Source organism: Alternaria viburni (genome assembly GCF_023758015.1).
Source record: "Alternaria viburni strain BMP 2772 chromosome Unknown scaffold_16, whole genome shotgun sequence".
Classification (NCBI taxonomy): domain Eukaryota; kingdom Fungi; phylum Ascomycota; class Dothideomycetes; order Pleosporales; family Pleosporaceae; genus Alternaria; species Alternaria viburni.
The window spans coordinates 88,649-116,344 of NW_026055785.1; the positions used below are offsets into that span (position 1 = coordinate 88,649).

General features: G+C 52.4%; 13 protein-coding genes across 13 annotated transcripts; 7 read left to right on the top strand and 6 right to left on the bottom strand.

The window, feature by feature from the left end:
• Positions 1-262: 262 nt before the first annotated feature.
• On the top strand, positions 263-1,567 carry J4E79_007350 (uncharacterized protein; the record flags this gene model as incomplete). The annotated part of the gene is made up of 1 exon (XM_049356217.1): positions 263-1,567. One exon carries the CDS (start codon positions 263-265, stop codon positions 1,565-1,567), a length of 1,305 nt encoding a protein of 434 aa, XP_049209104.1.
• A 1-nt stretch (position 1,568) lies between these two features.
• On the bottom strand, positions 1,569-3,291 carry J4E79_007351 (uncharacterized protein; the record flags this gene model as incomplete). Its single annotated transcript, XM_049356218.1, has 8 exons — positions 1,569-1,780; positions 1,838-1,885; positions 1,932-2,440; positions 2,494-2,741; positions 2,791-2,873; positions 2,925-2,962; positions 3,037-3,068; positions 3,118-3,291. 8 exons carry the CDS (start codon positions 3,289-3,291, stop codon positions 1,569-1,571), a joined length of 1,344 nt encoding a protein of 447 aa, XP_049209105.1.
• A 169-nt stretch (positions 3,292-3,460) lies between these two features.
• On the top strand, positions 3,461-4,268 carry J4E79_007352 (uncharacterized protein; the record flags this gene model as incomplete). Its single annotated transcript, XM_049356219.1, has 3 exons — positions 3,461-3,491; positions 3,543-3,665; positions 3,712-4,268. 3 exons carry the CDS (start codon positions 3,461-3,463, stop codon positions 4,266-4,268), a joined length of 711 nt encoding a protein of 236 aa, XP_049209106.1.
• Positions 4,269-5,342: 1,074 nt separating this feature from the next.
• J4E79_007353 (uncharacterized protein) lies at positions 5,343-7,174 on the top strand (the record flags this gene model as incomplete). The annotated part of the gene is made up of 6 exons (XM_049356220.1): positions 5,343-5,779; positions 5,828-5,919; positions 6,130-6,588; positions 6,638-6,749; positions 6,796-7,076; positions 7,128-7,174. 6 exons carry the CDS (start codon positions 5,343-5,345, stop codon positions 7,172-7,174), a joined length of 1,428 nt encoding a protein of 475 aa, XP_049209107.1.
• A 546-nt stretch (positions 7,175-7,720) lies between these two features.
• RMT1 (type I protein arginine N-methyltransferase Rmt1) lies at positions 7,721-9,029 on the top strand (the record flags this gene model as incomplete). Its single annotated transcript, XM_049356221.1, has 6 exons — positions 7,721-7,797; positions 7,856-7,869; positions 7,922-7,941; positions 8,000-8,109; positions 8,171-8,502; positions 8,551-9,029. 6 exons carry the CDS (start codon positions 7,721-7,723, stop codon positions 9,027-9,029), a joined length of 1,032 nt encoding a protein of 343 aa, XP_049209108.1.
• Positions 9,030-9,564: 535 nt separating this feature from the next.
• J4E79_007355 (uncharacterized protein) lies at positions 9,565-11,721 on the bottom strand (the record flags this gene model as incomplete). The annotated part of the gene is made up of 1 exon (XM_049356222.1): positions 9,565-11,721. One exon carries the CDS (start codon positions 11,719-11,721, stop codon positions 9,565-9,567), a length of 2,157 nt encoding a protein of 718 aa, XP_049209109.1.
• Positions 11,722-12,551: 830 nt separating this feature from the next.
• J4E79_007356 (uncharacterized protein) lies at positions 12,552-13,329 on the top strand (the record flags this gene model as incomplete). The annotated part of the gene is made up of 3 exons (XM_049356223.1): positions 12,552-12,628; positions 12,969-13,027; positions 13,085-13,329. The coding sequence occupies 3 exons, from the start codon at positions 12,552-12,554 to the stop codon at positions 13,327-13,329; spliced, it is 381 nt and encodes a 126-aa protein (XP_049209110.1).
• A 573-nt stretch (positions 13,330-13,902) lies between these two features.
• J4E79_007357 (uncharacterized protein) lies at positions 13,903-14,910 on the top strand (the record flags this gene model as incomplete). Its single annotated transcript, XM_049356224.1, has 2 exons — positions 13,903-14,049; positions 14,107-14,910. The coding sequence occupies 2 exons, from the start codon at positions 13,903-13,905 to the stop codon at positions 14,908-14,910; spliced, it is 951 nt and encodes a 316-aa protein (XP_049209111.1).
• A 385-nt stretch (positions 14,911-15,295) lies between these two features.
• J4E79_007358 (uncharacterized protein) lies at positions 15,296-16,861 on the bottom strand (the record flags this gene model as incomplete). Its single annotated transcript, XM_049356225.1, has 1 exon — positions 15,296-16,861. One exon carries the CDS (start codon positions 16,859-16,861, stop codon positions 15,296-15,298), a length of 1,566 nt encoding a protein of 521 aa, XP_049209112.1.
• A 2,016-nt stretch (positions 16,862-18,877) lies between these two features.
• J4E79_007359 (uncharacterized protein) lies at positions 18,878-20,153 on the bottom strand (the record flags this gene model as incomplete). Its single annotated transcript, XM_049356226.1, has 5 exons — positions 18,878-18,971; positions 19,020-19,076; positions 19,124-19,827; positions 19,878-19,996; positions 20,054-20,153. 5 exons carry the CDS (start codon positions 20,151-20,153, stop codon positions 18,878-18,880), a joined length of 1,074 nt encoding a protein of 357 aa, XP_049209113.1.
• A 231-nt stretch (positions 20,154-20,384) lies between these two features.
• J4E79_007360 (uncharacterized protein) lies at positions 20,385-21,860 on the bottom strand (the record flags this gene model as incomplete). The annotated part of the gene is made up of 4 exons (XM_049356227.1): positions 20,385-20,612; positions 20,666-21,057; positions 21,111-21,575; positions 21,659-21,860. The coding sequence occupies 4 exons, from the start codon at positions 21,858-21,860 to the stop codon at positions 20,385-20,387; spliced, it is 1,287 nt and encodes a 428-aa protein (XP_049209114.1).
• Positions 21,861-22,513: 653 nt separating this feature from the next.
• On the bottom strand, positions 22,514-24,212 carry J4E79_007361 (uncharacterized protein; the record flags this gene model as incomplete). Its single annotated transcript, XM_049356228.1, has 3 exons — positions 22,514-23,779; positions 23,833-24,091; positions 24,142-24,212. The coding sequence occupies 3 exons, from the start codon at positions 24,210-24,212 to the stop codon at positions 22,514-22,516; spliced, it is 1,596 nt and encodes a 531-aa protein (XP_049209115.1).
• Positions 24,213-24,992: 780 nt separating this feature from the next.
• Positions 24,993-26,514, top strand: J4E79_007362 (uncharacterized protein; the record flags this gene model as incomplete). The annotated part of the gene is made up of 2 exons (XM_049356229.1): positions 24,993-26,032; positions 26,085-26,514. The coding sequence occupies 2 exons, from the start codon at positions 24,993-24,995 to the stop codon at positions 26,512-26,514; spliced, it is 1,470 nt and encodes a 489-aa protein (XP_049209116.1).
• Between the last annotated feature and the right edge of the window lie 1,182 nt (positions 26,515-27,696).

Here is a 27,696-nt window from a genome sequence, read left to right on the forward strand (position 1 = left end):
GCGATGCAGGCAAAATGTCAGTCGACGTTGGTGTACCAGATGCATGTGGAGCCGCTCGTGCACGCGCCCGTGTCGGTCAACATGGCCAGAACGCCGTTGCCCTGGACAACCGTCGCGTCGCCCATGACACGCTGTGACGTAACGCCATGCGATCGCGCGGGGATGCGGAGTACAAAGAAGCTCGCTCTTTAGTCTCGAACTACCCTACTTTACAACATACTAGCTCACCAACCTAAAATAGTGTAAATTTATTTCCTCCAATATGGACAGCCTCCCAGCCGAAATACTTCTCTGTATCGCTGAGTGCAGTACCACCCTGCCAGAACTGCTCAAGTACAGACGCATCTCGCGCCGTTTCAAGCAAGTCGTCGACACCAAGTGCAAACCTCATGCTTTGTACCTGCTGCGCCGCAAATCCATTCCGATAGAAGTTGACGACGCACTACTTGCTATCCGCCTGAAGCGCATACCCTGGGAGTCATGCTGCCATTACGACCACGCACGAGGCGACTATTCTTTCTACCCTTCAAAAGACTTCTTCGAGGCCGTTCTGAATGAGACTGAAGTGCCGCCAGGCTGTCCCTCTATTCCAGCCGCAACTTGGTTGCAAGAGGTCGAGGCTGTCATGGACCTGTACCTGTTGGTGTTGGCCTATATGTCTACCGGCCAGCACTGTTCATTGAACATCCAACAGCATTACCTTGGGGGCTATTATCTTGAACAAATTGACTCGCCCTACGAATGGCCAAAGCCCCAGACAGAAGCCATGATCCGGTCGCACTTCCGCCTGTTTGTCTTCACAACTGTGTACGCACCACGTGTTTTTGTTGAGCCTCTTGCCAGCATTTCAGCTATAATGGACAACACCCCGATACCGGACGTCACTGCTATAACGGAACACCGGCTAGCTTTATTGATGGAAGAAATGGCGAAATACCCTGTGTTTCAGAAGTTGCAACTGCCCTTGGAGGAAAGAACAACACATCCGCTCCTTGATGGCTTTTTTGAGTGGCTATACGCCCAGCCCGAACCCCGCGAATTCCTAGTGCTCCCTGATGGCTTCCAGGATCCAGCTAGTGGCCACCCAGGCGACCGCTTAGTAAGGACTTTTCCAGGAGAAGAACGTCACCAGGTTGCCCTCATGCAGCTGTGGAAGATACACCAGATAATGGATGATCGAGAGTGCGGTAACGAACCAATACCTGAGTATCATGTTGCATCTCAATTCAATCCGATACAGCCAGGGCTCACTGACCCAGCTACCGCCTATCGCCGACCCCTTCAAATTTCGATTTGGTCTGAGCCCCAGCTCATCATCGAAAGTTGGACGGAAGACAACGCTTGCTCAGTGGTGCTAGAGGTTCCTGGGGAGACGCGTAACGATCACATCAAGAGATTCGTTCTACTGAAGATGAATTATTCGGGGGGATTCAATGCCTTTAGCAGGGTGTTTGAGACTGAGCTCAAGAACAGATTTGGCTTGAGATACGTTCCTCAAGAGGTGACATCTCTAGATATTGACTATGGCGTGTTGGACCCGAGACCTGAGTTGGAGGAATGGGAATAGGCTATGCAACGACTCCTCCGCTGCGTAAATTCGCCACTTCCTCTTTACTCATCCCCAATGTATCACCGAGTATCTCGTCCGTATGCTGGCCTAGTGTGGGCGGAGGTAGTCGTATGCCTGGAGTCGAGTCTGACCATTTCACGGGCGTATTGACTAGTTTGATCGGTCCACATGCTGGGTGCTCTATCTCTTTGACCATGTCTCTTGCGAGGACTACTCCAGATTAGTATCAAAAACAAATACTTGTTCCGACAGAGGTAATCTACACACCGTGTTCGTGGTTCAATGTATCCTGAACATCGTTGATAGCAGCGTACGCTGGAATTGTTAGCTAAGAACTCCAAGGCATACCGTTGGTACTTACGCATGCCACTTCCCTCAAGCACGTCGAGCAGTTCCTGGGTAGTCTTCTTCTTCGTCTCCGTCTCAATCAAATCCTCTAGCTCGTCCCTATGCTGCACCCTCAACGCGTTCGTTTTGAACCTCTCATCGAGAATCCATTCGGGCCTTTCCAACCTGTTGCACAAAACTCCATACAACCTATCGTTTCCACCTCCCAGTAAGATATCTCCATCCGCCGTCTTGAACGCCTTGTACGGTACAATCGATGGATGCGAAGTTCCCCAGCGTCCAGTGTCGCGTTTTCCGCTAATAAGAGTGGAGCTGGCAATATTGGCCAGGGTGGCAACTTGGCAGTCTGATAACGCGACGTCGATGTGTTGGCCCTTGGAGTTTGGGTTTCTGAGGCGCCGGAAGAGAGCTGCCATGATGGAGTTGGAGGTGTAGAGACCGGTTGTCAGATCGGTTACTGCTACACCGACCTTGACGGGTGGGCCATCGCGGGTTCCGGTGATGTGCATTAGGCCAAATTCGCTGGTTTGTATTAGCATTGACATGGTGTTAGAAAGATGAGTGGGGGGATGTACGCTTCAACCATGACGTCGTAACCTGCTCTGTTTCTGTAGGGGCCTGTCTGGCCGTAACCTGTGATACTGGCGTAGATGATACCGGGGTTGATCTTTGACACGGTGTCATAGTCCATGGCGTACTTTGCTAGAGATCCTGGAAGATAGTTCTCGACAAGAACATCACATTCTTTGACTAGGCGATGCAAGATGTCTACACCAGCTGGGTGCTGGAAAGACAGGCCTATCGATCGCTTGTTACGGTTGACCTATTACCCGTGAGCCACGAAAGAGCCGTGATAGGGGTGTTCCACTAACACCCAAGTAGTAAGCACTCTCTCCTGGTCCTTCTTGGTTGTCGGTGTACTTCGCGTAAGGTGGTCCCCATGCTCGTGTGTCGTCTAGGCGAATTAGCTGGGTTGGAGAGCAGCTTCAAATACCCCTCTACTTACCTCCTCTTGTCGGATGCTCAATCTTGATTACGTCTGCTCTAAACCAACGTCAATCTCCAAGTCCTCTCATCGCCAACCTCGGTTGGGCCGTACAGGGCTATCCATCGCATACCCAAGATCGCCCAAGATTTGCGTGCAATATGGCTACTAGAAGTCAGTCGAGTTTCTCGCGAGTTCATGAATCATGACTCACTCCAGCAAGTACTCTTGTCATATCAAGCACTTTAATGCCGGCTAGAGGCAGGTTGGACGCATCTGCATTCGATGCCTCAGTTGCTAGCCGTCGAACATGGCTGGGTCGTGCCCAATTGGACCGTGGACATGTCACCGTCGCCTGGAAAGCGCGTCTCGAGCTTCTTAGCAGCATGCTTGCCATTTCGATGTGGTGTATGTAGAATCACGACATGTGCCGGGTAACGGAATGCTTCCACGGCATACCTATTCCCGACGATGGGCTAGCTCCAGTTCGGTGATCCGAGGCTCATCGTTAGCTGCAGAACCCCACCAAGTTTCTCTCTCCAATTACCCACCCCACCATGTTTACTGGTCTTGTTGAAACCATTGGCAGTAAGCTACCATGCATTGTCTTTCCTGCGCGGCTCGGCTGACGATGGCTAGCTGTTGCCGCCCTTGAGAAGCTCGACCAGACGGCCTCGGGAGGCGGCGGCACATCATTGACCATCTCCGGATGTGAGGACATACTGGGTGACGCCCATCTGGGCGACAGTATCAGCGTCAATGGTACGTTGGCACCACTATACTTCATCTCGTGGTCTAATCCAACCAGGCACCTGTCTCACCGTCACGGAATTCACCAAGTCATCGTTCAAGATCGGATGCGCTCCCGAAACCCTCCGACGGACAAACTTGGGGTCGCTGAAGGAGGGCTCCAATGTCAACCTAGAGCGCGCGGTCTCTGCCAACACACGCATGGGCGGTCACTTCGTGCAAGGACATGTCGACACCATCGCCACCATCGAGTCGGTAACACCGGACGGCAACGCGCTTACCTTCCGCTTCAAGCCTCGCGATACATCGGTCCTGCGATACATAGTCGAGAAGGGTTACGTCACAATCGATGGGGCTAGCTTGACGGTTACAAAGGTGCAGGATGGTCCTGAGGGTTGGTGGGAGGTCATGTTGATTGCCTACACGCAAGAGAAAGTCGTCACGGCAAGCAAGAAGCCGGGCGAGGACGTCAATGTCGAGGTCGACCAAGTCGGCAAATACGTCGAGAAGAGCGTAGCTGGATACTTTGAGGGGTCATCGAATGGAGAATTCGCGATACTGGAGAAGATGGTTTCGAAGCTGGTGGATGAGAGGCTGAAGGCTCTTGGAAAGTGATGGACACATGCTGGACCATCGGCTGCTACGCGTATGGGCGCGTAGGCTCTCGTTGCCAAGATCGAGGGTTTGCCGTCAATGCCGCAGAAGTCATGGCCCCACATTAGTAACCAACCAAAACAAATCATTCAACTTCAGTTATATGGTTGCCTCGAAAGGGGCTCATGGGTGAGACTTGCAGCCCCATTGCGGTGGTGGCTTGGACAGAGTGAGGCGCAGCCTTGGTCTCGTCCAATACATATATATCTGCATGTCTATCCCATCATTTTCGAAAGACACTTCCTACCATTCCACACAAAACCATGAGAGAGTGAGCAGATTGTTGTTTATGATCTAAGTCGGTTATTGATGCTTAGCTCGAGTGTGGCGGCTTTCGCATCGATACTCTCATGGTTGACAGTTGTCAAGAGGCATATCATCGCACAATCCGGAGTGGCGGCTTCGAAGGTCTCCTCAACCGTTGAACAATCATTGCTTACATTGCAGGACTAGTCCATGCTATAGTGGAGAGAGTTAGGCAGAACACCATGCCGCGGCGCCGACATGCAGACCAACGATGTCATTAGGCCGAAAGCTCTGGACATTTCGATACTTTTTGTGCTGCGAGCCAGTACGATAGGAATGATCTTCCACTGACAGCGCAGACGTGCAGCTATCGGGGTGGCGTCTCCGCCTGTCCAGAACAGCATCTTGCCCAGCGGTGCAGCGCAATTGCATGCCGCAGGCTGGCCGACACTAACAGAATCTAACTCTAGAAGATTGGGGGCCAAACTGATTGCACAGAAAAATTGTGTGAAAGAGGAAGCGAAGACCGCGGGTTACATGCAGGCTTGGTAAGGGATTCTGTCGGCATAGGTCATTGGCGTTTCTCACCGGCGTGCTGCTGCATAAACACGTCAAGAGCCGACCCTCTTCAAGCGCGCATGCCACCAGACGTCTACCCCAGACGCTCATCTCGTAGCGCCATCGCTTGAGCGATTTCTCTTCCCTTTCCCCGCCGATTCCCAGGCGTCTAAAGCATGCGTTGCTACTAAACCTTTGTCTTCGGCTATCTATCCCCGGTACGCACCTGTCATGGACTGGCGACTACTCGACTACGCCAAGGAAGCTGAGGAGACCGCAACGGGCCTACTCTCCTTCGAGAGTGAGATCCCCCAATATCGCAAAGACGTCAGGAGCCATATCGCAGAGTTGTTTGCCATATCGCACGCTCTACTCGAGCTGAACGAGGCGCTGGAGTCGTCCCGCTATGGCAGATATGCAGGCTTCATACGAACGGACCTGGAGGTTTGCCTCCCGAGCTTAGGACACACGCTTGACGATGTTCAAGAAATATTCACCAGGTCCAAGAAGAGCAGGCACGCTGCGCCCGGTGCTTTCCCCGGCACACCACCGTACGCACTCATCTGGGAAGATGCGCTTACGGATTTCACGGCGGAAGGCATGTCCTTACCCAAAAGATTCGAGATTGTTAGGACATATCTACAGTGCATGCACGATGCTCTGAAGGGGTAAATAATGTTAGCAACGTGTTCAACAGCATGGCTGACTGGGTCCAGAAACGAAAATGAGGCCGAATTGGCTAAATTCAAGGTCACACTGGCCAGATTGCTCAAGAAGCAGAAGCCAACGCCGATTGAATCTTACTTCAGTAAGCTCTCGGTACATGGCAATGGGAAGGGTGGTGCTAGAACACCAAAGCCGCCTTCCCCCAAGGTGTCTAGACCGAAGATACACCAACACCCCACGTATCCGGCAGCCCAGTACGGGTACCAGCCAGCCCCGCTACCGCTACCTCATCGATCTCATATTGCACCAACGTGGGGAGGCATAGGGGACATACCGTATATTCCTCCCCCAGTGCCAGAAATCCCTCAGTCGCCCACGTATTCGTCCGCATCATCACAGGCCTATTCGAACCAGTCGACGGATTCAGAGCCAGTCGCTCATTGGGCAATGAAGATATTCGATGGACGACACGGCTCTACACCATCTCAAAGCCCCTCGGAGCCTACTGAGTGCTTCGGGAGAGATGAACCAAGAGTGATTGAGCTGTTAGACACCGATGGCTTTGAAAGGATTCTAGAACTGCCATTCGAAGCAACTGAGGTCTGGATAAGAATTTACTGGAGGGCCGACGACAACCGTGCACGAATACTCTTCCTTACTACGGATCACAATGGCAACCGTGTGAGGTACCAGGTTCCAATCACCGCATTAGCAGTACGGCGCGCAGGATCGTGCTTGCAGCTCTGTCGCATCAATCGCCAAGATGGTCAACTTGACCTGTGGGCTAGACTGCGCTTCCCTCTATACGAACGTAGGTACATTTGAGTCGCTCCTGCAAACACCCTCTAATGTTCTTTCAGGTATGGTACTTTTCTATTGTACCGCCATAGCTATGAAGCGCCAGGACCACACTCCCATTGCAGAGGGGCTCGAAGATGTTTTCCTGCCAGGAGAAAGGATTATGTTCGCAGGGTAAGTGATTGTCACTAATCTCTTGTTTCATGCTGACGCTACTCAGCGAGACCGTTGACGGCAAGTATCTCCACGTCTTCCGCGTCAAATACGATACGGACTCGGGCTGTGTACGGTTCGAAGCCACTGCTCGTCGCGGGCCTATGAAGGACATACCTATCTGGACGGCGTTCGTCACGCCATATGTCGGACGCGGTGACTGGATGAAGCGCGTCGGTCCAGAAACAATCCAGTTCGAGAAGCTGCATCCGTATGTCTTCAGTGATAGCTACAGGCTACCCAAAGGCCCTACGGGCAAGTACCGGTTGAGCTTTACTTCACCAGAAGGTATTTGAATTCCCATCACCTATACGTGTCCGATGCTGATACATAAGTTAGACGCGAAACAGTTCAAAGAAAACTTTTACCGCATGAGAGTCCGCTAGGCTTCCTGACGAGCTCAATAGAGCAATCCCGTTCGACCAAAATGTACGACACTCTCCTAATGTATGACGACATCACGACCAAAATCTATTGACGACTTCACGACATAACGCAAACAAAACTCTCACGCCGTAACGACGAGGGCGGATTCTGCTTTTGGCACGATATACCCCTCTCACTACTTTCTCTGGTTGGATGTTGCAAATTGACACTATGCTGTTCTTGATGCTGTATTTGTCTTGAAGCCTTGGCCGTTATTTATCGCAAGTAGCATAATGGTAAAGAAAATTGGTTGCATGAACCTTGGGATCGACAGCAAAAAAAGTGAACATCTTCGTGTCACGCCTCTTTGGGCCTAGCGTCCAAAGTCTCAGATGCCCCGCTTCCCACCGAGATTGCCCTGGTGAGACCCTGGACCGAGCGAGTCTGTGCTTGGTACTACCAAAACCAAAATTTCCCTATCCTACTTGGACCGGAGCAACGCCAGTCTCTCTTCCTCTACTTTCAACCGCTCACACCTCCCCTTCTCCTCACACTCTACTCTCAATATGGCGAACCAGCAAGAAGCCGGAAAGAAGGACCCCCTCACGGGCATGGCGCACTCTGAGGCGCATTACTTCAACAGGTAGGCATCATTGAGGGTCCAGATACACGTAGAGTTTCGCTAACATTGTTGCGTGCAGCTACAACCACCATGGTCCGTACAAGTACACTCTGATGAGGTGAACGATACTAATGCGCGAATACAGGTATCCACGAGGAGATGCTGGTACGATTGCCCCTCCCTGCCCTTGACCTTTACTACGACGACTAACAACGCGCTTTAGAAAGATGAAGTCCGAACCAAGAGCTACCGCGACGCTATCTACCAGAACCCTCACCTGTTCAAGGACAAGGTCGTCCTCGATGTTGGATGCGGCACATCCATCCTGAGCATGTATGCGCTCCTCGCCCCTCTACATACCACACACGAGCACGCGCTGATATGCTGGTTATAGGTTCGCCGTAAAGGCCGGCGCAAAGCACGTCATTGGTGTTGACATGTCAACCATCATCGACAAGGCAAAGGAAATCGTCGAGGTTAACGGCATGTCGGACAAGATTACCCTGCTACAGGGCAAGATGGAGGAGGTTGTACTTCCCTTCGACAAGGTCGACATAATAATATCCGAGTGGATGGGCTACTTCCTGCTCTACGAGTCCATGTTGGACACCGTTCTCTACGCCCGCGACAAGTACCTGGTCAAGGACGGCTTGATCTTCCCCGACAAGGCTACCATCTTCATGGCTGGTATCGAGGATGGCGAGTACAAGGAGGAGAAGATTGGATGTAAGTACAGCAAAGCTCTGATTTGCTGCAACAATGCTAACAGAACAGTCTGGGATAACGTCTGGGGCTTCGACTACTCTCCTCTCAAGGCCACCGCCATTACCGAGCCCCTCGTCGACACTGTCGACATCAAGGCCGTCGTCACCGACCCCTCCCCCGTCATCACCCTTGACCTTTACACCTGCACCGTCGCCGACCTCGCTTTCCGGTTACCGTACGAGCTCAAGGCGCGCCGCAGCGACTTCATCCACGCCGTCATCGCATGGTTCGACATCGAGTTCGCCGCCTGCCACAAGCCCATCCGCTTCTCCACCGGACCTCACACCAAGTACACCCACTGGAAGCAGACAGTCTTCTACCTGAAGGATGTACTGACGGTCGAGGAGGGCGAGACCATCAGCGGCATACTAGAGAACAAGCCAAATGAGAAGAACCACCGCGATTTGGACATCAGCATCTCATACAAGCTCGAGGCGAACGACATGCACAGGCAAGCATCAGGCGAGTCACAGTACAAGATGTGCTAGTTTGTCTCTTGCGTGTAGAGTGAGGTTTGGGACGGCGTCAACCACCGTTCGGGGAATGAGGCGCCTGTGTCTTCCATGATAGACTTTTTCGGCGTTTTATGGCAAGGGATTCGCATACCAAAAATTTAGGGTAGCATGAGCATGTGTGAACGAGTTACGAAGCAGGGACCAATCTATCATTGGGAATTCCTCCCCTACAAACAATATCTGTCGCCTCTGACTTTGGAATGTGATGCATGCGCCAAGACTGGAACGTGCAAAAACGAAGAATGTTAATCTGAATGTTCATTGATGAATGCTTAACGCCGTTGCCATGATGCTATGCTGCGCTCGCAAGCGGGGGTATATATGCAAAGTCTCAGCCCCAAGATACTCCGCATCTAATCGCCAGCCAACGCGGCTGTAAAAGCAAGCCCCAATACTTTGTGAAAGATAGCCGACCAAGGTCGTGATATCCAATAAACTTTTCACCATGAAAATGCAAAACCAATCGCCAACCTCTTGATGCTCCCAAAAAGAACCACGGACAAGACTTCTAGTAGTCGTAGCTTTCGTTAGCAAAGCCTTCATCATCGTCTTCCAAGTAGTTGTGCTCCAAATCTTCCTCTTCTTCTTCTACCTCTTCCATCTCTTCCTCCTCTTCTTCTTCCTCGCCTTCCGCGTCGACATCTGCAGGCTGCTGCACAACAGCTTGAGGGGTTGAAGCTGAACTAGCACCCTGACCGCTGGCAGATGGGCTCGCAGAAGGGTGACCGCCGGGGAACAACTCCTTGAGTCGGTCGTAGTTGATGTGGTTACTGAAAGCTTTGGCGCGCTTCTTGAGCATCTTGTGGGCAGCGTCCGCCGCACTAGCTGCAGGCTGACCCTCAAGAACATTGCCATCGCCCATCTGGTGGTGTTTGCGCTTCTGCTTGGGTTTCTTGGGTTTGTCCTCTGCAGCCTCGAGTTCGGCCTGCAACATCTTCGTCTGTTGGTCGCGCAGCCATTGTTCATTCTCCGTGATCCAGATGGCTTCCTTGCGGCGGACTTCCTCGGGATTGAGGATGCAGGTGGCAACGTCGGGGTCGTCGTTGAACTCGTCTTCACCAATCTCAGGATCTGTGTTTACGGGGACGGCATCGCGGGTGTCGGCGGCGACGCGGGCCATCTCTGCTGCTGTCCAGCCCGAACGCCTGAGTAGCTCGTGATCTTCACTGTTGGCGATTTCCTTGAAGATACCCTCCCAGTCCTTGATGGTATTTGTGACTTCGTCTTCAAGCTCGTGCTCAATTTCGAGATCCTCTTCGGCGATGACAACAGGCACTCGCGGCTTCTTTGGTGGTCGGCCACGCTTCTTAGGCATGACAAAGTCTGGGTCGATGGTCTCACCGGCCTCGACTTCCTCAACTGCACTGACAACAGACTCCAGGACCGCCTCCGTGTTGCCGTCAAGAGCCGCTAACTCAGAGGATGGATCGCTATCCTGTGTACCAGAAGCTTCCGTCTCAGTCGCGACTGGCTGAGATGAACCGTCGTTTGACTTGCGCCTCTTGCTCGTGCGTTTTGGTGCCGCGTCTGAGCCTGCTTCTGCCTCGCTATCTCCCGACTGGTTCTCTGTATTCTCCGGGTCGCCGCCCTCAATTGCTCGTTGCTTCCTCTTTTCCCTTCGCTCTTCCTTTTCTGCGCGCCGCCAAATGGCAGGAGGCTGAGCCTTAACCTTGAGACGGGGTCCGAACTCTCGGAACTGGTTGACCGTGAGAGCCGCGCTCTGTGTCCTCTTGTATTCGTATAGACGGGAGGTGATAGTGGAGTCGGCGACCTTGACAACGTAGACGACCTCTCGGATGGTCCGGCGGAAGTTGTTCATGCGGGCGGCTATGATGATACAGGCGCCACACAACCCAGCCGGCTGACGACCTTGCACCATCCAGTCCCGGTTCATGCGCTTCAGGACCCTACAGGCGTCGTCGGCGACCCTGTGAGAATCCTCTCCAAACTCGAGCTTCCGACAGTATTTCAGCATCAACGGCTCGATCTCCTGGACGGCTTTTGTGCCCACGAGCTGTGCGGGATCGTCCTCCTTCAACATCTCCAGAAACTGTTTGTACGTGTCTCCGAGCTGCCAGACGTTGGTCTGAATCTTTTCGGCCAGGTCGATGAGCATGAGCGTGTTCTCGGGTTGTCTCCGTGCTGCCATGTAGATCGCGACAGCGGCAACGGTCCTCATGCGGCGACCCTGGATGAATCGGTGGTTCATGGCGAGCTTGTACCAGCTGTAAGCCTGTTCTACGACGGCCTCGCGCTGGTTGAGAGATGCGCCTAGAGCTACGATAGAGTTCTTGCCATTCATCGCAGCCTGGTCCCTGCTACCCATACCCTCCAGACCCCGCATAGTGCCGCCCATGGAATTCGCGTGACGCTGGTTGGCGTGGATGAAGCCACCCTCGACAATGGCTGCTCCGCCCGAAGTTTCGCCAAAAGTAACCTCGGAGACGATGTTGTTTTCGCCGTGGACAGCACCGCAGTTGTAGCACAAGACTTCATTGTCGGAAGTATCTATCTCGGGTTTCTCGCAGCAGGTGTATGTACGTTTCGCGGTTTTGGTGGCAGCCACCACGGGCGCCTTGCTTCGTTGCGTTGCTTTGGACTGATAGTGGTAGGGATCGCTCAGACCTTTGATCCGCGGTCCCCTTGCGACCTGAGCTGCCGACATATTGGGCGTGTGGGAACGTAGGGCGCGGGTGCGAACGAGCGTTGTGTCGGGTCGGTTGAGGAACGATCGAGAGTAAGAAAGTAAAGTCGGCAAGGCAGCACGAATGAGACGCGGTACCGCGGGAGGGGCACTAGCGATGACTGGCGCTAAGTGGGGTGAGCTTGACTGTTTTGGGAAGAGAGCTCTGCACCTTGAGCTGCGAACACATGGCCAACACTGTGACTATGGGAGCCTGCTGCCTTGCACGCTGTATCGGATCGCTAGCCGCCAAAGGGATCTCATATGCAATTCCACATGTATGGATCAAGTTCGAGCTGCGTTTGACGCATTTCTGTAGTTACAAATGATTTGACGTAAAAGAGCACACTGCGTAGCTGTTGTTGTGTCCTCTCCTATGCCGTAGAGGCTGGTTGGATGCACAATGTTCACCATTATCTATCCCACAACTGCCGTTGAGACGTATGTCTTTGCGACACTCCCGATGGATCTCTCATGTCAACAGACATCGAGCGGTACCTGCAGCAAAGTAACATCAGCGCAACGCTTGTGTGCCCCCGTCCCGGTGCTCCCATGCGGGTGATGACCACATGGCCAATGATTGGCTGACCTGGACACACCCGAACAGCCCGAACTAAGCCATTGAGCAAAAGCCGCAAGAGCCCTGGCTTCCCAGCCTCCTTGGTAGGGCCTGTGTAGGTGGTGTCTATTTCATCCGGGCGCCCGTCCCTGGGTCCCCGCTCGCAAGCTTCTCCATAGCTCTCAGCTCTCGCCCTACCCCAAAACACTACCTTGACCTACCAACCTTCGTCAAATTTCCCCAGAACGACACAATGTCCACAAGAAAGAGGAAGAACCAGGAGGAGGAGCTTGTCGCTCTCCCAAGTGATGAGAGCGAAGAGGAAGAAGAGTAAGTCGGCGCTTCCTTGACGTCATGGCCCTTGCACTTCGCGTCGCATGCATCCCCTCTTGAAGGCATCGCAATCGCCTTCCCTCTTCAGAGTGAATTAGGACCTTTGGACTTGTTACCAAGTTCTACGAAAGTTTGACAGGCGCGGAATCGATGTTGCGCCCGGGCTTTTGAGGTGGAGAAACGGTTGACGCGACGGCGCTTCGCAACAATGCTCACAACGCTCTCAACTTGGATTCGCTCGGCGGTCGCGTCTGTCCTTTGAGTGTCGAGGACTTCTGGGCTGCGCTTTACTCTCGACTATAGGACTTTCGTCACGGTGCTAACACATTTCACGTAGATATGACGAGTCTGACGGATCAAACTTCAATTCAGACGATTCCGACGCCGAAGAGCCTCGTAAGCCAATACTCTCACCCAATATCATCAACATAAACTTCTCACACTCGATTGCAGCACCAAAGAAGAAGACCAAGCGCACCAAGCCCAAAGATGATGAGGATGATGAAGAGGAGGAGGAAGACGACGTGAGCGACGACGATGACGACGACGCCGCGGTGCCCGAGGAAGACGAGGAGGAGGATGAAGACGCCAACCCGAAAGGCAAGAAGCCAGCCGGTGCGGAGAAGGACCGGAAGGTCAAGACCACAGGCAAAGCTGACCCTGTACCTGTTGTCGATGACGACGACGATGACGAGTAGAGATGTAATGTCGAGGTGCCCATCATGTTAGTAGTGTTAGCTGATCAACGAGAATATACAAAGTACCAGTTGATAGTTTTGTTCTTCAACATCCACAGTTGCTCTTCTACCTAACTTGTAGTGGGGGGCAGATCAGACCTATGCGACCATTTGTAGCCTGTCTCCTTCTATCCGACGCATCTCTTGATGAAGCTATTCGAGATGCCACACAAGATCCTCGACTCAGTCTATAGTTCGGCTGGCAGTGCCATTACAGCAGGACTGTGCAACTTTGGGTGACCACGCCGGATGGGTTCTAGTGTGATAGCCTTAGCGCGCCGCCTCTACCTAGGTACCTACATATGTAGGTACCCAGACTTTTCACGCGACTACCCCGTTCACCAGAGTTGGAAGTATTCTGCAGAGTACAATGCTACCGCTGTCAGCCGCAAAAACGTGAGAGAGCGCGCCGAACAGCATCCTCCGTCACTTCCCAATTCTGGTCGCTCTTGCCTTCCAAAGTCTGTATTAAACACACTCCACTCTAACCACGCGTGTTTCACCCGCTCGACACGCCTCGCCTCCAACGACACCATGGCGCCGGCTATGAATGACGCGACCAATCTTCTGGACGTCGACAATGCGCAAGATGGTTTCGAAGAGCTCCTGATCGCGTTCAACTCATACGTTGAGGAACTACTTCACCAACCCGCATTCCACCTCTTCATGACTCTACCTGCCGTATGTGTGATCACTGTACCGATTCTGACTATAACGTTAGCTGACGATTTCTATTAGGAGATTCGATGCATGGTCTACAAGCAGTACTTCCTGGACGAAAAGCATTCGATAGCCTGTCAGAATTGGCCGAACTTGCGATTCTCTGAGGACTATGAGCAGTCTATCCGACTTAAGAGGAAGCACTCACCGTTTCTGCCGTCTCTTTGTCTTACCAGTAAGAGCCTGCGAAGCGAACTGCTCTCTTGTTTGTTAGAGGCAGCGCAGTTCAAGTTCGACGACTGTACAGCTCTCAGTAGGATCATGGTTTCACTGGAGGCAAGGTCCCTGCATCTCCATGTTCGAAAGGCGAAAACAAGGAATGTGAACGGGCATCGAGGGATTGTATTCCTCGAAGGCGAGCCCGGCCGAAGTGAAGAGGACGCCCGCGAGCTCGCGCAAAGGTGCAATAAGGTCAACTCCTCCACGATCAAGCGCTTCTCACGACTTCGCGAGCTTAACGTCACACTTTACTCGCCATTGTTGTGTACACCTGGGAGTGGCAATACAACGTTCTCCATCCGCCCAATTTCATTCGACATGTTCTTGCATGACTTCCAACTCCAAGCTATCCTGGGCTTGGAAGAGCTACAAAAGCTCACCATTACAAAGATCAGCGGCGCAGCCGGCACTTACGACACCCGCAAGCAGATGAAACTCAGCAATGACGGCCTGGTCGAAGACGATAAGTCAAGCAATCTCACCGCTGTATTGGATTTCTGTCGACAGATCAAACATGGGTTCACTACTCAAGGACGCAACGTGGTAGTCAAAGCCTATCTTCAGTATGGCCAGGATGTATATGAGGAAAGGATCTTTCCTTGAATGAATGCGGAAGGACACCGAGCCATACAGACTGGGGCGAGGCGAGCCGCCGTCGGACGTGGTCACAGAGGTAGATGCATAGGATGGCAATGTGCGCAAAAAGGGCAGTCGGGACACGCGTGAAAGACACTGGTCCCACAAAGACGTTCCTGCATCAGGTACATTGTTACATGTCTGGGGGCGTCTGAGAGCGTTTACCATTCTTCACGTACTCCGCTGATGTAGTCATTTGGTCGGTGGAGGTAGCTTTAGTCATAATGATATCGTTTTCACGATACACCCAGGCTCTGCCAAGATCCATGCGTGCTGAATACTAGGATACAGCACGTATATACCCAGCATCTCTACCTAGGCATGATCGCATGTCTAAGAGCGGTTGTCTTCGTCAGCCACGACATGTGTGCGATGAATAAGACTGCTTCTCGTCTTCAAATTTGACATTCATGACATCAACGAGTGTACCAAGAGAAAATCGCAAGGTGTAGAACTCGCCTTCGGCCTCTTCGCGGTCAATCTCTATTCCTTTCCCTAGCCTACACAGCACGCGCGGCTCGCCGAGATCTTTTCTGGCTAACCGTAGGAGACCAGCGCGACGCCGGAAGCTATCTGCTACGTCATCACGACGAGCGTTGTCCCAGAACAGATGCCCCTGCTGTTCATGGCAAGCATCAGAATCGCAGTGCAAGCAAAAGTACACACCATGTTGTGATTGAGGTACCGGCTGAGAGCATGATGGACAGATCTCGAGGTCCGAGCTGTATGCCTGAAGCTTGAAGCCATGCGTTACAGGGACAGCGTAAGCTTCCATTTCCAGATGGGAGAAGCCAGGCCCATTGACAATGCGAGCCACTGTAGCTGCAGAACAGAAGCACACTTCGTATTTGCAAGCGTCCAGAACTTGCATGATGAGCTTAATGTCTGGTTCATCGTAGTCGACCCTTATCTTCTCGCCACCCTTACAAAGCGCCAACAGGGAGTAGATGCGATCCCGCCGAAGCGCACAACATTTTCCTGAGAAGAACTTCAGGAGGGCAAGCAGTCCATGTGTGCCATCCCTGTCCACGTTGAACAGAGACGGGCAGCTGCGTCTATCCCTTGTGTCTTTGCCCCTTTGCGTTTGTAACAAGAACGCATATTCCTCTAATGGGTTCTTAGGTATCCAGTTTCTTGTGCTCTTACACGCGTGCGCGAGTGACAAGAAATCGATGACATGCTCCCCAGCCATCACTACCAGCTCCCTTGCCAGGACTATTTCTTGTGTAACCCATGCTCTTTTCCAGTAAGCATTGTTTGCGATGTAACCGTAATTTTTGTTGATAAATGGAGAGTCAAGGGAGTGGCCGTCGTATGTATCGGCTTCCACAAGACTGTGAGCTTTGGCGGAGCGAATACTGGCGTTCGGCTTCAATCCTTGATAGCGGCTCCTATGAGTTTGATCGTAGTGCTTGCTATGGTAAAAGTCTTCCAACGTTTTCCAGACCTGGCGATCCAATTCCAGTCCCACTGTCTGAACGAATTCTTGCGTCTCGAGACTATTGCCTAGCCACGACACGACCAATCTTGCGCCCTCAAAGATGTTACCCATCTGTTGAACTTGGTGGTTTCGTTCTTCGACATCGGTTTGGTTGATACACAGCGCATCTATCCATAATGTGCAAAATGTGAGACGCTGGCGTGCCGCTTGGAGGAAGTCGTAGAGATTTTGACGCACATGAAATAGTTTTCCATCGAGCTTGATGGGATACTCGTCCCCTGGTTGGCCCCAGGTGTAGGAAAGACAGATATAGTTCGATTCTTGAACTAGCGCATTCTGTAGGTAGCAGTCGGGGAGGCCGTCGACGGAAAAACCAGGTCTGATTTGTATCAATCGAAAGGAGCCCTTCTCTTTCGGCAGAATAGAGTGCTGGAACATGTCGGGTTCAGCCTTCGTATTGGCCGCGGGACTGGCCATGATTGGCAAAATCGCTATCGTGGAGTAGAGTATTTGTCGGGTTATTCGATAGAGCGACGCTTTGAATACAAAGAACGACTCAGCATTATGGTTGCCTGCGATGTTGCTGATCGGGTCGTGCGGCAAAATGCTGCCATAAACGATGTTGCTGCCTATTGGGATTCATGCCAGGATCGTTTCGAAGACGTGTTGGGTTGGTGCAGGAGGCCTCCCGCGGGGCGTCATCAATTGATTAGGTAGGGGGCAAGGGCGCTAAGCTCAGCCTAAACGCGTCATGTTCATGATCGCGACGCGACCCTCCAGCCACCTATAATCAGCCAACAATCAAGTCTCTGCTTCATAGAGCACGCTTCTGTTTCAGATAGAAAAGTATGGGTACACACAAAAGTCCCAAGCCCCCAAAGACGGTAAAAGTCCACCCGTATCCTATCCGGCGCACCATCGTCTCCAAAGCCGCCACGCCGGCACCACTGAGAGCGCATCTCACCAGGCTGTAACTCGCTTGTACAGTCGAACTTCTCCCGGGATTAAGATCTGTGAGCAGCGTCCCGCATGTCGCGAAAATACATACCTGAGCCGCTCCGGAGAAGAACTGGACCACTAGCAGTATAGCGATGTGCGACCTCGTGTGCAATACCCAACCGTACCCCATGGTAGCCACCGCACTGACGATTACAACCGGAAATGTCGATCGCAGTCTAGCCTTTGCGAAGGGGAATTCGTTGCCCGATCGAGACGTTACTGGGAGGCCTAGTCTGCGCGCAGTGACTTTGTAGTCGTGATCGAGGAGTTTGCCGGACGCATACGACGAGAGGATACCGCCAATGCCGTTCGGAAGGTAGGTCAATCCCGCCGTAAGGTAATTCATCTCATACTCTGCGATGACTGCCGCTGAGAGGGAAGCCGCGAGACACGTATACATAGTGTAAGTGATACCGCCGGCTAAGATAACGATGAAGTTGGCTTGGTTCCTGAGAGCTGACAGTGATTTGAAAGGTCCTAGAAAGGCGGAGCCACGACTTCGAGAAGATGCAGCTGCCGGAGACCTGGTCTTACGCCGAGATACAAGCGAATATATGGATCTGTTCATGAGGCACGCTGGTTGAAGACTCCCGTTTCCTACAAGGCATCTTTCAGTTTCCGGAAGGAAGAGGGCAAGTGTCGCCAGCAAAGTTCCGGCAACGATGACCAAGAGCCAGAAGATCCAATTCCACGACAACTTTTCTGAAACCACTCCACCAATGACAGGCCCCAAGCATGGTGCAGCGTTGGTAGCACCCATCAACACACCTACGTAAGATCCTCTTTCTGCAGGTATCGAGATGTCTGTGATGATACCGAATGCGATCGCGATGGTACTTGAAGCACCAGCACTTTGCAGACATCTCATCACTATGAGAGTCGCATAGTGCTGCGTAAGAGCCAGTCCTATGTTTGCCCCGACGTAAATGCAGAGGGTCAAAAGAAGTACGGGTCGTCTACCGATGTCGTCAGCCAGACTGCCGAAGACCGAGGGTGCGATTCCCGATACTATCAAGTACGAGGTGATAGACCAGTTGACCTGTTCGATGGAAACCCGCAATGAGTTTGCGATCGCTGTAATTGCGGGGAAGTATATGAACGACGAGATTGTTGAGAATACCGCTGCTGTAGAGCAGGCACCTAGTAATAGTCGCTTTTGAGTGGGAGTGAACGTGGTGTATGGAGTGTCTTCGACATTCGCGCCCTCTTTTTCTTGGTCTGCGAGCCTATTCGCAGCCCCTTCTTCTTCCGCGGCTTCGTTACTTTCATTCTTGACCATTATGATCGGACAGCCGTGTTGTTCAGAGCTGAATGCCTCAAACAGGGTACGACAGAGAAGGGTGGCACCTGACTCACAAGGCACGCTTTGACGTCTCTGCAGTCTAGTCTTGCGGCACGGTTACTTCGAGCACATCAAACGCGGGGTAAGCAGTCACTGTGAAAAGTGCAAACGAACGGACCTAAGCCAACCATTGACGAGATCGCATTTGACCTCTACAGGTCGCGTGGTGAAAACACTTGTCGGGCTTCCCAGTCTTCGAAGCCGCCAGGGAACTTCTTAACGAGCCCTCTCGTCTCAGCTTTGGCCCTGAAGCCAGTCAGCCGGACATTCGAACGTAAGTATCTTTACACATACCTATCGTGAAACTCGGGCCTGTTGGGATAAAGCGCAGAGACCAAGAGATCATAGCGACTATTACTAGTGAGCAAAAACACCTCCCTCCATGGGACTGTACTAACATGGCGTAAAGTCTGTTACGGTCGTCCCAATCTTCCTCTGGCTGCGAAGGCTTCATGACATCCTTATAGCACGTAAAGAACTCCTCGCCCATATTGTACCGCGGAGCACGCCAGCTACCCAAGTCACACTCGTTATGACCCCAGAAAGCACATGAGTCAAAGATAATGATCTTACCAGTCTCTTTCTCCAGCATACAGTTTCCAGGCCAGAGATCCGAATGCAAGAGGCATGGTTCAATCGAGCGACCGCCGGATTCCAGAGGGCGGAGCAACCTGGGTATGACCTTAGAACAGAGAGCTTCGAAGATGACTTCTAATTCTTTGTCTATCCCGTATCTGCTCTTCTCTAAATCATACATGGTCTGCATGGCTCTACTATACCAGACTTCCCACGAATCTTCCCATGTGTTGTCGTTCGGTACGTGAGCAAGGTGAGTTGGAATGTGGAATCCGTATTTGCCGAGCGATGATTTTCCCATACTTGCTTTGTGCACCCCAGTAATGATGTCGACAAAGGCACTTGGATCCAGTTTCTCCATCGCCATGTCGTGGAAGTCGCAGATGTAGAACCATGTGTCCGGGTGGTCTTTATAGGCTCCCCAGGCAATTGGTGTTGGAACATGTTCGGGGCAGTAAGAGTGATAAAGTAGTTCGGATTCGTAGGTACCTTGCATCATTCGCTTTCCTAGTTCGCCTGTTTTGATCTGCGGTCCTATTAGATGGGATCTTTCGTGTGACAAGACACACAACCTACCTTGACGAAGTACTGCCTTTCCGAGCCATCTAGTAGGTTTGCATCGATGCGGAAACTCTCGCACCAGGCGCTTTCGCCGGACTGTGTAATCGATAGTATCTTCACATCCTTTGGTATTGCTGCGCATGGTCTTTAGCTCCAGGGTAGTCGAAGTAGTTGTTTGACTAGAAACGTACCAGCCATCACGCTTGCGTCCAGTTGCTCAATATGTATAGGGTTCTTCTCCCATTCAGCTCGTTTCTTCGCGGCCACCTCGTCGGCAGGATTTGTAGACATTATTTTTGCTTGGAATTGCTATACTAGCTTGTGTGACGATTCGACAAGACCAACTGCGGAGTCATCGTGCGGGCGTGCGGCGCAGTCCTGCGCTAACTCCAAGGATATCGTGCACTGGATGATGTCAGAGACAAGAAGCCTGATTCCATACTCGTCACAGGGCCAGCACGTTTGTTTCGATGTAGCCAGTTGATGAGTACCCAATACACATTTTGTTTGAGTAAGAGCACTCTACGTTGGTAATTGCAACGCCTCGATATTCGCGCTTGCTTCCCGCCCTTCTATCAGCTCTGACAGAACAAGTCCAGTACCAGGCGCATGCGATATACCCCAGGCACCATGGCCCGCCGCTATAAAGACACCTCCATTGCCTTCCTCCTTTGTCCTGGTACCCCCCAGCTTTTCGTCCGGTATCCGCGATACGATAGGTCGGCCGCTAGATGTGACTGGACGGAAACACTGTCCTGCGATTAGCAAACTAGTTCAACATTCTACTCCCAGTATTAACTTACCAAGCCCTCCCTCAAAATCTCCATGTCCTTGCCCGGGACATTGACCATCATAGCTTTCGCACACTGTTTCAGCTGCTCGATAGCCTTCGCACTAGCTTGAACGTCTGTTGCAACATCCGGCAGCGGTATATTTGTGCTATTGAGTCCTGCCAGATACAGCTCTCCACCCAGTCTCGCAAACCACTCTGGCGAGAAGCCAAGTGTATCTGTCGCGAAGACTGCGTGGCAGACTTCCTTGTCGAGCTCTTCGGGTTTGTGGTGTGGGTTTCGAACGAGCAGCGAGTGGCCAGCTAACGAGGAGACGGGGATGCGCGCGTTCGAGGATGGGAAGAGGGTGCTGAATACGCGTGGAGACCACGCGCCTGAGGTTATTACGAGACGGCTACATGGTACTGTTGTAGGTAGTTAGCAAATATGTAGTTGGCTAGTATGGATTGGACCTTACACTCTGTCTCCGACTGGGCGTCATCACCCTCTGATATCCTCACACCGCGCAACACGTCTTCTGAGTCTTTGATGATGGCTGTCGCTGTCGCTGGCTGATGTATCGTGACCCCCCTTCTCTGAACTTCTTTCAGAAGCCACTGGCAGAACCTTAACGGATCGATTTGTGCGGTCGTCCCATCCCTACTTATAACCTCCATGATGCCTTCCTGTGTGCGCCGAAGCCATTCTGGTCCGGCAGCCTGTTCTTCCCAGGGCTTGTTGTGGTTCGCTAATTGTGCTCGACTCGTTCCATTCTCAAGCCAGTCTTCACCGCTACCGCCAATGGCCGATTCGCTGTCTTGTGAAAGGGAGATTCCGGTGGACTGCGAGTATCCCCATGTTGTACGTCCTGAATGCGCGTTCGCGAGGTCGGCGTGAAGTTTGAAGGATAACGCGCCGAGGGAAGCTACGGATGGTGCGAACCCTACTTCGTAGTTAGACAAAGTGATCAGGTGTTGAACGACGCGCTGTGCTGATGTTGCACGCATCGCACGCTGCCAAACGTACAGTCGGCACTCAAGAAGCCCGCAGCAAGGCCAGACGCGCAATGGAATAACTTCGGACTCGAATCAACCAGATGAATACTCTTTGGATCTGTATTTCCGCTTTCTGTGAGATAGTACGCGGTACACAAGCCGATGATGCCGCAGCCAAGGATAACGACGTCGTTGGCGTTCTCCCCACAAGAAGCATGGATTTGGCCTGGCATTCTGAACTTCACGCGGGGCAAACCGAGGGACACCGCAACAGCCTCGAAACCGCCCGCCACCACGCCTTTAAGCACGCCAGCAAGTACTCTCGCGCAAGGCCGGCACACCAGCGGCGTCTCACATCACAGCATAATCATCATGTGTTAGATCATGTTGCTGCCCACCCAAAATACTAAACATCGTACGAGCTGTTCCGCACATCTTCGCTAACTCCACTGCACACCCCAGTCACCGTCCCAGACTCGGGTAAGTCGCATGAGCCGACATGGCCTGATTTCCCTCCTACACCTTCTGGAGCCCGGATCTTCGCTGCTTTCGATTACCGTTGGTTGGACTAACTGATGCAAGACTCGGATGATCTGCGGACTGGAACTTTGATTACAGGTACGGCTATTGGGTACAGTGGTGCCATCATGAGAGTTGGGGCACGCGAACGCCCCGCTGCGCATGTGTGAGATGAGCTGGAAGACGCCTATGTGGAAGAAACTTGTGGGCTGCATTGATAACTATGGAGACTCTATCGATGGAATACTGTTTGCTGGGAAGGATGCCGGATGTACCGTTCCTGATCGGTCACTGTCACACTTTTCAGGGCCCGACCCGACCCAGCGAATTTAAACGACCCTGCATAACGAAGTGCGTACCCGATGATCTATGCACTGCCACCAAGATCCAACATGCCCTGGAAGGCTTCGTAGTCTTGCAAGGGGTTGTTGTGCTGCTCTTGCGCTGCGGAGATTGCGGGATCAGCCACGATAGCCTTCACAGGCGAGTCCGTATCCGGGCTGTGCGGATAGGTATTGTCCCACAGCCTGCGGATGATCATAGGCGCTTCGTTTTCGTGGTCGACGAATGCTCCAGGGATACGTGTACGAGGTACGTCGGCCGTCTCAGTCACACCAGTCACAGGTCGGGAGCTGGAACTTGACCCATAGCCGCTACCATCGTAGAGCCCAGTATGCTCGCCCCAGGAACTATCACGCTTTCCCATATTCACTTCCTCCGTGACGTGCCAACTTGGGTCAACATCCAGATTTGCTGGAAGCTTTCCTGTAGCAAAAGCCTCATCGAGCTCGCTGTCAGACATAGAGGTAAACCCCACATTCCGAATGATAGCGCTCAATTGTGACGCCAGCTTTTCTTCTTCTGCGGCAGCAAACCTAATTTGCGTTTTGATGTTCCATTCGCAGTCGTCGTCGTCATCTTCATGACAAAAGGCGAGCAGCTTGATGTTCAGACGACACTCTCCGTCTGCTCGACGGTAGACGCATGCCTGGTAGCCTTTCTCAAGGATGAGCTGTGCATGTTCCTCTGGTTTCCTGTCTGTATTCGTTGCATTTGAGACCTCAGTGGTCGCATCCTCTGCTGGCTTATCCGGGTTGTTGTAGACTGGCGAGTTATCCATACGATCCACCCCAGACGGATCCTCTCGGGCTGATGTCTGACATAAGTCTTCGCTCTTAGCAGGAAGTGAAAAGCAATCGTCGATAGGCAGATATTCGGATCCTGGGTTTGGATAGCGAACGAGAGGCTCATTGAAGTAGACTGCAGCCTCCCGAAGACTGTCAGACAGAGCGCTTTTTGTTGAAGCTGGCCTTTTCATCGCTTCCGAAACTGTTTCGTACGCGTGGGTATATGCTGGTGACGAACGAACCATGGACTTCTCTGAGTCCAGGATCTTCTGTATAGGTGCTGGCGATGGTGGAACAGTTCCATCTGGTATGAGCGATGAATCGGCAGGTGATTGCGGAATCTGTTCATAGGGTGATGGGACCGGTACCGGCGAGGAATGGTGGACATACAAACTCGAGGTTCGGGAGTCCATGCGGTCAAGATCGAATAGTGGTCTGTCTGGGGGAGACTCCTCGAAGTAGAGTAAAAGCGATGAGTTGAGGCGGTGCTTCGGGGTCAGCGGACTCTAGAGGACAGAGAGTCAGTGGTCGTTTCTCCGTTGTGGGGAAAGATGCTTACACTATTCATGAGGCACTCTGATGTATCAGACTGCTTGGTCTTGGTAGGTGAGCGCAAGCTGCGTAAAGAGCCGATGCTCCGCAGCTTTTGCTTTCGCAACGAGCCCATTAGACCTTTGCGCATTGATGGACTCTCTCTGATAGGCGATTCGTCGCTAGAATCAGGTACAGTTGAGCTCGCGACAGGCGAGGACAGTCCTGGAGTCTCACAGCTTGGTGCGTTGTTCTCGTTGTGCTTAGCGGAGCAGGGTGGCGAGGGACTTGACAATGTCAGCATAGCAAAGCAGAGATAGGAACATCTCCGACTCACGGAGCTATACTCATTCGAGAGAGGATACCGGTAAAGCTCCTCTTCGCACTGATGATGCGATCAAAAGGCATGGTGGCTGTTCGTCACTATCCCAGTCCTGCACTGTAGGTTCGGCAGTGTGGTTGAGGCTACGGGGTTAGTCGAACGGATGAGGCCACGAGTGTGTGGGAGCTATTGGAGTCGGCGCTCTTGACATCTGATCCATGTTTGTTGATATGCACGTCTGGTCCTGCCGAGTTGACTCTGCGTACTTCAAGGTGGCAAGTTCCAAGAGCGTATGGTGGTTTTGGCAGGATCAACCCCTCTACAGATCGAGCGGATGCAGACGACGCGCTCATGAATTACTCTGAACCCGTTTGTTCTAAGAGAAATAACTCCAGGTATAATGTTCGCTGGTATGATGTGGAAGAGACCTGTTCAACGAGCTCGTTTCTCATGATTCCCGTAATACCTAGGTGGAGATGCGATATGCTCGGGGCTTCGTGCCGTTGCTTGGACATGACAAATATTGACATCGTTTACTGCAGTGGGTATAATTGCTTGATGCACCGAAGCACCAACGATGGCCACTTGTGAGGTATTGGAGAATGTACGTTTAGTCTGGGGAAGACGTTGACGAAAACGCCTGGCTTGAGCTTGCACGTGATAGCCATGGGCCGTGCGCGGGACCCTTGCTTAGCTCTTTCACGTCGCGGTCCTTAGCATTCCTGGAGTGCAAGAGCATCGCTAACCACCGACACCGCCCTTCACCCAATTTGCATCCGAATCCCGAAGTTGTAGTTGCAAACACATCGCGAAAACTGCTGCTAGCTTGACCTGCGCCACATCAACGCCGTTTTCGACCAGCCACAATGGCGCGCGGCCGCCTATCGCGAGCTGCAGCGCGTCGCAGCACGCCTGTTCGCAGCGCAACACCCCAGCAAGACAGCGACGAGGATATGATAGATGCTCCAGAATCGCGCGCCGACACACCCAAGGAAGAGGAAGAGGATGCTGAATCAGCAGCTCAGGGAAGCGACGAGGAAGCCGCACCCTCTGAGCGTTCACCTTCTCCAGCAGTTATCCAGCCGTTTCCGCGCAAGAAGCGTCTTGGTCGCCCTCCTAAGAACAGGCCGCCGGACTGGAATGTCATCGAGCCCGACAACTCCGAAGGCGGCACACCCGTCAAGCGCAAGCGGGGACGGCCGTCTGGTGGAGGTCGAGGAAGGCCTCCAAAGGGAGGGCCGTCGCATACCACGCGCGTTCCTATAGACAAAGAGGGCAACATGATGGACGTAGTCAACGATGAGGTTGACCTACCAGAAGATGAAGAGGGCGAGCAGAAGGTCGACAAGCTGGGTAACCTCATGGGTGGACGAGACTACCGCGTGCGCATATTCACCATCAAGGGCAGGGGCGACAGACAGTACATGTTGTCGACTGAACCGGCTCGATGCTGTGGGTTTAGGGACAGTTATCTGTTCTTCACCAAGCACATGAAGCTCTACAAGATCATCATCGACGACGCTGAGAAAAGGGACCTGATCGACCGCGACATCATCCCTCATTCCTACAAAGGTCGTGCCATCGGTGTCGTCACAGCACGATCTGTCTTCCGCGAGTTTGGCGCGCGCATCATCATCGGCGGCAAGAGGGTCATTGACGATTACTACGTTACAGCAGCAAAGGAAAGCGGCGCAGTAGAAGGTGAACTTGCAGACCCCAACGACAGGCTTCCACCTCCAGGAGAGCCATACAACAAGAACCAATACGTCGCTTGGCATGGTGCCAGTAGTGTCTATCACACTGGTGTGCCCAGTGTACCTACTGCAAATGGCAAGCCTGCCCCTGGAAAACGGAAGGTCAACATCACCTCTGCCAACTGGCAATTTGAGCATGGTCGCGCTGCAAGGTATGCATAACTTATACACCTATCTATGACTACCAGGACTAACATACCCTAGTCGATTCAACTCGAACCTCTCCAAGCTACGGAAAGCAAATCTCACGGGCGTATACGACCCACATACCAACCTGATGTGTTATCCCAAGGTCACACAACCCACCCATGCACGTTGGGAGGAGGTTCCTGCGGAAGAGACCGACGTACCTCCACTCGTTCGTCGCAAGTATCTCGTGGTCGACTCGGTCTTCCAACAACCTCCCTTCGCCGGCCTGGGCATACCTGGGCCCGACGGTGACTTCGTTGATGTCGGTACCAACGGTCTACCGACCCTGGACGACGAGGACAAGTCGAACATGAAGCCCGAAGAACTACAAGCGTTTGAGCAGATCAAGGCGGAAGAACAAGAGTGGCGCAGCCAATGGGGCGGAGAGAGCACTGACGGTGCGAGAGTGAAACCGAAGATTGGTTTCGTGGGCGTTCCGGTTTGAGACATTCAAACTACATTGATGTCCCAAAACTGTTGTGCTCACATAATTTCTTTAGATACCACTGCTGCTTCCAGGACGGGGCGAGGTTGCGAACGATGTAAAAATAGTTGCCATACCTGAGGCTGGGAGTACGACTCGATACACCTCAGTATATGCTTCTTCTTGACAGCAACAATCTCATCGTTCATGGTTATCAGTCTTTTTACTTTCGGCGCATCTCGATTCATTGTTAATCATGTCGGTGTTCGACTGATACACTACTTTTATGTCGGAGCTCTACGGTGACCATAGACGGAGTACCAGGCGCTCCTTGATAGAGAAATCCCGACATATCTTCCATCATCTGTTTGTTCACTACCTGGTCGTATATGCCTTTTTGATGTCATGCGACAGTGAGTGACCGCCTTTGCACACAACATGTCCCGCTTGCTCAGTGTCGATACCTGACCATCTCTGTGTGTATAGGTTTAAGGAAATGATAGTATGGTCACTCTTTAATCATATGTGTATAAGCTGAACCGGCATCCTTGAGCACCATCTTACTCTTCATGCTGAGTCTGGCGATTGCCCTAGGTGGTTCTCACTTAATGAGCATTCCGGGCATATTGCTGGGTGACTAGTCATCTACATCATCGCTCGATGACCGAGCTGGTATAGGCAGCAATTTAATGCTGCTTGCTTTGCGACCATCCGGCCTACAAACGCTTGTCGAAGTGACCTAGGCATCAATGCTCGGAATCTCAAGAACACATATTGCACATGAAACATGGGCACACATGACGATGGTGATGACGAAGACTATCGTATTGACTTTTGTGGTTATATTGGTTTCTCGTTGTATGCTGCGGCCTGGAAATGTACGCATGACAATGAGACTTCTTTAATGATGCCTAGCATAGTTGTTGGCACTGTGTGCGTGGCAGCAATGGTCTTGATGGAGAGGTCGGCGCCTAGATCAGCTCTGCTTTGGTTGATTAGGTTCGATATACACGAGAGCCGGTTCATCCATATGCTTCTTGGCTGTCGCCATTGCGTGGCCCGCATTGAACGAGGACGCGTAGGCGGCAGCAGCATTGCTGTGATGATCTGGTACTGAGACAGCTACCCAGGGGGCAATGATCGCGGTCGTCGTGAGCATGCTCCCCTTTTCGTATCTCGGATCGTGCCGTATTGGCTTCATGA